We start from the raw sequence: 6812 nt of genomic DNA, 5'->3' as shown, positions 1-6812 counted from the left end.
GCCCAAAGGCAGCGGAGGACCGGGAGGATGCTGTGCCCAGGGCCACAGGCACTGGAGGACCGGGAGGATGCTGTGCCCGGCAACCACCTGCAGGCACCGGGCTGCCCAGACCCTCCTGGCTCAGAGAGGACATGCAGGAGCACCGGCCACTAGCTCATGATCATTAGCATTAAAACTGATAGGACTTTAGGAAATACACACATATACATATAAATATAAGGATGCAAACCCTCTAGGAATTTAGCATATATATAAGGATGCCCTTCCAAGCACAAAGCAGAAGCCTCTGGGCACCATGACTTCTGTTGCCCCACATCCATTCTGTGCCCGAGACGCAGACAGCGGTTTGTCCTTACTTTTAACGGGAGCAGCAATCTGTGCGTTCTTGCGTTTCTCTGGAGGTGGGGGGGTGATAGGAGCAGCACGCCGGGGTTGTGGTGGGATCTATAAGGAAAGATTTCAGAGCAATCAAAGCAGGTTGACAATAAAGACATTCTCTGTTATGAAACTTTCTTTCTAGCGTGCGTGTGTAGCTTTGTCCTTACATCTCTGTCATCACTGGGGGAAGTTTTCTCAGGAGGAAAGATATTAATAGGCAGCTTCCTGCAAGAACAAAGCAGGGCTCGAGCCTGCTTCATCCCCTCCCCGTGACAGGCAAAGCAGCCCTTGTTTAATTGCTGTGTTCAGCAGCACACAGCATACATGTCATGTAGACCTGTCAAGCATTTACTCCTTTATTCCAAACGCGATCCCACACGCTCGCCGTGACTCCACGTTACTCCCAATAGCTCCACGGAGGCTGCAAACAGAGCGCGGATCAGACACTCTTCTGGAGAGATCCATTACAGCAGCTACAAACACCCCTGCAGAAAGACAAAGCCAAGGGCTGGAAACATGTAAATGCCTTTTCCATGCTCTCAGAGCTATTCCTGCTCATGCAGAGAGGGAGAAAATAGGGCTCGACCCTCTGTGCAATCCTACACTACCTAGAGCAAGACCCACGGGGAAAAGCTTTTGCCATGCAGTTGTGTTAACGCTCAACATCTGAGATCCCTCTGATAAGTCTCCTCCACCAGCAATTCCCTCTGATAAGCCTCCTCCCCAAGGAATGCCAAGCCAGCAGAGTATGAGCCACAGACCCAAACTCCTACACTCATCTGCTCCTCTCAGATCCAGACACCACGATCACCGGCATCGCTTTCCCCCAGAACTCCGCCGGTGCGGGTTCACCTGGGAGCAGCACAGCGGCCAAGCCAGGCGGGAGCACCCAGCATCGGTGCTCTGATCCTCACACCCCAGGACCCTCTCAGGGGTCTCTCAGGACTCCCCCAGTCCCGAGCCCGCTGCCTGAAGCACAGCTCTGTTTTGATGGGAGGCTGCAATCACCGCCTTCAGCAGAGCTGCCCAGGGCAGCGTGGCATGGGTGTCTCGGGCAGCCCAGGGTGAATCCACCCACCGCAGGGACATCCAGCCCATCACACGGTGCCAGCTTCACAGGTTTGTTTAGCCCTGGGAGAGAAGTTTTTGTGTGATGTGTCAGTGCTGAGCAGCCCCGGGATGCTGCCCAGGGCACAGAGCAATGCCAGGAGCCACCGTGAGAAACAGAGACAGGCCCCTGAAACATCTCTATTCTAAATAGCTCTGAACAAGGAGAATGAAAAATACACATTTTTTTTCCCTGGACCCAAGAAGGGCAGAAGCCTCTGAAACAGGAGCAAAGATATTCCTGGAGATCAGACCCTTTCAAACGTTCACGACTCGATGCCAAAGCTGACGCTACGGCGCCCACAGCCCCTGTCTGAGCCCACCAGGCGTGTGAAGATACAGCCGCTTGTATGGCTTACAAAGAGTTTTAGAAAGGGACCTCAGCCCCTTCCTCCCACCCAGCACCTAACACATCCAGCCCCTCACTATGGCACAAGTCGCTTCTTTCCAAGCACCTTTAGCTGGGGGATTAGCACCAGATCCTGCTGCAGACTCCCAGCCCGGCTCTTCTGCTCTTGGCAATCCGTCCCGCATTGTTCTCCGGGTACATGATACTTGCATACAGCTTCAAAAATGATCCGTGTCCGTCCAAAAAGGGACTGCACAGCTGAGCGAGGCCAGACAGACCAGGAGGGGTCTCTGCACGGCGTGGCTGGTCCCAAATCAGGAAGGCTCAGCTGTGCTGAAGGCAGAGCCCTCTGCAGAGCGCTGGAGCACAGCACGGGTCGGGGCTGCTTGGCACGGGCATGGTGACAGCAGGATTTAGCAGACAGGCAGGCTCAGGGCTCAGAACAGCAAGCGTGACATTGTCTGGAGACAGCTAGGGCTGGGTAATCACAGAATCACAGACTGGTTTGGGTGGGAAGGGACCTTAGAGATCATCCAGTCCCACCCCCTGCCATGGGCAAGGACACCTCCCACTAGCCCAGGTTGCCCAAAGCCTTCATCATGAGAAGGAACATTCAGACAAAGCACAATCTTTGGGATTTTTTATGTTTTGAGTAGTAAAGATAGGCAGCCCCAGCAGATAAAATGCTCAGGGACCAAAGATCGTGTGCAGGTTTGACCAGAGGGATGAGCACCCTGAGGGAGTTCTGCTGCTTGCATCCGAACTGTGGTGCAAAGTGTTCCCCAGGGACCTTGCGACTCTTTTAGAAAGTTGCCAGGAGACAGTCCCACAATCTAGAGCGGATCTTGCATGTCTCCATACAACCACGGACTTCCAGGGATCCCAAAAAGCACAAGGGTCAATGGCAGAGGGACCGTTCCAGACCTGCAGGCAGAGGCAGCATGGACTGGTGCTGCAGTGACCCCAGAGAGCTGCACAAGCGCTTGGTTTGTGGCCTCAGCTGCAACCGCATTTCATTAAACAGGACGAGCAACGTCAAACCGCCAAAGGAGAAACCCAGAAAGTGTCCAGCTGCTGTTACCTGATAAAGACCTTCATCCTCCTCCTCGAACTCCGTGTTTGGAAGGCTGTGATGGCGCTCGTAGCCCGTCCGGCACACGCCGTTGGGCTGCCGCGACACGTCCAGGTGGTGATCGCTGGAGGACTGCGTCATAACCATCCCCTGCGGGGTGGGAGAGTGGCTTTTGCGTGACACGGTCTCCTTCCGGTGATGGATCAGTTTTCTGAAACGGAACGACGACATCAGGAATGGCAAAGCTAGAGGAGGGGAGCGACTGTGCTGCAACATTTCAATGACAGGTTTAAATGATTTATTGCATTTGGGCTGTATATACCAGAATGGGTTACACTGCTCCAAACACCAACTCCAGTTTCATTAACAACTAAGGAAGCACTTCTGGGGAAGGAAGGAAGAGGCTTTGCAAGAGCCCATGATTTATTCATCAGTTCACTGGAGAAAAATGCCTCTTCCTCAGGGGAGAGTCACGGATTGCACTGCAAGCTCCAGAAATTGCCTGCACTTCAGAACCACTGTTCGGCTGAGACTAACCCAGCATGCCTCAGCGCAGAGCAGGAGGTGTCAGAGAAAAACCAAAATTCTCCCCACAAGCAATTATTTGAGAACATATTAAGGACCCTGTGCCACATGCCAACAACCTCTCCAATTCCCGGCTGGCAGGGAGCAGAGAACGCATCCGGAAGGGTTTGGGATTTCTCCCCTAAGCCCACAGTGCAGCTGGGGGTTTCCTCGTCTTTCCACGCACAGGGACAGATGGGGGGGACCAAAGTGCTGCTTTGCTGGGCGCAGTTGACAGGAGGAGCAGCACCGGCTACCAGCTCAGATGCTGGGCAGCATCAGCACCCTGCAGCACAGGGACTCACAACAACGACGTCCAGCTTGACCCCCAAGAACAGAAACCACCCGAGGATCACACGCTGAGTGCCCTCCATCCGCCAGCTCTCCCAGACACCCGCCGTACTTACTGGAGGACATCTCTCTGCTCCAGGTTGTACTTCCCCCCGTTCTTCATGGCCGCGTTGTGCACAGCCTCGATGGCACGGTCGATAGACTGCAGAACCACATCTTGCTCCAGCACCTGGGAAACACAACAGCCCCCACGTTACTGCACCACTCCAGCCCCGGTTCTTCTGCACCAGGGCTCACGGCAGGATGGGAGCCCCCCCCCGCAGGCACTGCACCAGCCGAACGGCCAACAAACAGCTCCCAGAGCCACAACCCCACCTCAGCACTGCCTTGCTTTGCCCTTTCCCTCCAAAGGAAACCTATGTGAAGCTGTGCTTCAAACCAAGCCTGCCCGTTCGGGGGTCATGGCTGGAAAAGTCACCGCTACAAGCACCAAAGTCCAGTGATCCCTGCAGGAAGGGCAGGAGCAGAGCTGTGGGACCACACAGCAGACTTGAATTAATTCAGCCTTCTGCAGGGGGCTTTCGAGATCCCACCGCAAAGCCCAGCTCATCCCAAGCTCAAATCTTCACGTTTTTGCTGCCCTGCTATGGAGCAAACCCACCGCTGTGAACGTCACAGACCTCAGGAAGACCTGGTGGCCTTCACAGGCTGCCGGCTCTAGGTTTGCTCTTTTGCTCACAACTTGAGTCCCTTTTCCAAATCTCCACCCAAACTGGCACAGCAACATTCATCCCTCCCGCCAGCCAGTTCAGCCGAAAGGAACATCAGCCCTGGAACAAGAAATCCCGGAGCCGCCACTGCCCGGCTCACGCCGGAGGCTGGGAGAGCTGCGGCGAAGGGGCACGGGGGCAAAGCCAATTTCCACACTCGGGACGTTCTTCAAGGCTTTGTCAACACTGGACGTGCTTTCAGAAGAAAAGACCTTCGCAAGAACCAGGCTGAAGGCAAAGGACACGCTGCCGAGCCCTCGCCCGGGACCCAGCAGAGCCGCAGGCGGGGTCCCACCAGCAGCTGCAGCCCCTCGCTCGGGGTGGGGGGGGCTTGGGCTCCAGCGCTCACAGCAGCTGTTTGATGGCTGAAAGCCCCTCCATCTTCACTTGCTCTGCCCCCTCCCTGTATCAGAGCATTTATCCAGGCAAGGAGCGGCTGGAGTCTCATCAAGGATGCACCTTAATTGGCCTTGGGAGGCTGCGGAGCGGCAGAAGGCGAGCCCTCCGCGCAGGGGCCGGCCGTGCCTGCCTCCATCGCAGTGGCATGCAGCTTTCTGATAACATGCTATGTATTATTTATGTCCTGATTAATTACAAAACCAAATATGAATTAACAGCTACCACAGACTGCAGGAAAAAAATAACCACAGACTCCAAACAAGGTGGGGACGACAGGCCCCCCTCTGCAATGCTCAGCTTCGAAAAATAAAAAATTCAGAAGGTATTTTTCTTGGTTTGTTTTCCCAAGAAATAGAGATAGGGAAGAAAGCAACAGAGGAAAACATTAAGAATAAAGCCAGGCATGTCAAGGACCTTCTACCAGATTTGCAGAAGTACCAGATCAAGCACAAACCCAACACTCAGGACCCAGCTTTGGGTGAAGCCTGCGAGCAGCCCCATGGCAGGGAGCATTTCGCCACCTCTGATGACGGATCTAAGTGAGGACATGGAGCAAAGCTCATTTGAACAATTTAAAGGAGCACTGGAAGGAAAGGCAAGTTATTTCAGAAAATCCATCTCATTTTCTGAGAAGATAAATCTAAAGCAAGCCGCACGCTTTCTCTGAGAAAGGGGAGCCGTGCAAGAGTCTCCAGTGCCAACATCCCAGGGGAACACCCATGTGGCCCCGCGTGCCGGAGACCCCTGTCCCCTGCACAGCCCGCCCTCGGGTGGTCCCGAGTGAGCCCCCACCCCAGAGTCCAATACAGCTCCTGCCAGAGCCCCCAGACGCCTGCCCCGCTCCCTCCCTGCTCGTGGTCCCTCCACCCTACCGCTGTCCTCCCAAAGCCGTCCCCTCCGTGGGATGCCCTCCTTCGCCCTGCCCAGCCCGCCAGGCGTTCCCCGGACAGGTTTCAGCCTTTCTCGCTCTGATCTCCCCAGGGAAGATCGCAGGACAGGGCACCGAGTCCTGCTGGGTGTCTGCCGGAGGTGCCGCCAGCATCGCCCGCAGCCCGCAGGGATCCCCGGGCTGGAGCTGCCGCTCGCTGCGCGGTGCCATTGGGGGTGGCCAGGGCTCTTCTCCGATCAAACAGCGTTTCCACGCTAATGCAGCACCGCTGTGACTACTGCCCTTCAGCTGCTGCACCCCGCCTTTGTTTCCGTTCCCAACCCTCTATTAACAGGGCCCCGTCGAAAGAGCTTGGATGAAAAGCAGCATTAACTTGCCACTTGCACTTTGTGACACTGTTGGTACTGCTCATAAATCATCTCCTCCTCCTCCCTCGCTCAGCCGAGCTGCCCAGGGGCAGGGGCTGCAGCATGGGGGCCGGACCCCCAGCACCGGGGATCCCCTGCACTAGAGTCACAAACTCAGCAACCGGTGTCCTGGGTAAATGACGTGATGGGAAGGAATCTGCACGCTCCTCGGGTTAACCACAGTGGCCTTGCTTGGTTTGAAGAGGACAGAAAAGCACATCACAGCTAAAGGGAACACCGGTTACACGGGATAAAGTCGGGTCTGCCAACGTCTCACCTACAACCTCCTCCTGGGCAGGACCCGAGGGATGACCCGCTGACAGCAACACAGATACCGCGCCCGCCTGCAGCGAGAGGCATCGGGGGGACAGCCCCTCGCCCAGCGCACGGCGAGAACGGAGGGGTGCTTCCCTGAGCTACTGACCCCCGTTCACACGGCATCTCCCCCCAAAAGGAGTGGCTGCCACCCCCCTGTCAGGTATTTCTGCTTTTACCAAACAAAACACTTCAGCAGAGAAACCCGGGGCTCTACAAACAGCCTGTCACGACCAGCCTGGCGACAGCGAGAGGCTGGGGGAGAGCGGAG

At 55.8% G+C, this 6812-nt stretch overlaps 1 protein-coding gene across 1 annotated transcript in view; it reads right to left on the bottom strand.

The window, feature by feature from the left end:
* NCKIPSD (NCK interacting protein with SH3 domain) overlaps positions 1–3990 on the bottom strand; it is a gene marked incomplete at its 5' end in the record, with an annotated part of 23178 nt that extends 19188 nt beyond the window's left edge. The window contains 3 exon segments of the mRNA XM_010077946.1: positions 357–444; positions 2916–3117; positions 3878–3990. Of these exon segments, the coding sequence (XP_010076248.1) occupies positions 357–444; positions 2916–3117; positions 3878–3990 (403 nt within the window).
* Positions 3991–6812: the final 2822 nt, after the last annotated feature.

This window comes from Pterocles gutturalis, unplaced genomic scaffold (assembly GCF_000699245.1).
Source record: "Pterocles gutturalis isolate BGI_N339 unplaced genomic scaffold, ASM69924v1 scaffold19968, whole genome shotgun sequence".
Lineage (NCBI taxonomy): Eukaryota > Metazoa > Chordata > Aves > Pterocliformes > Pteroclidae > Pterocles > Pterocles gutturalis.
The sequence above is the reverse complement of the archived record's forward strand: the minus strand, read 5'-3'. Positions and strand labels throughout refer to the sequence as shown.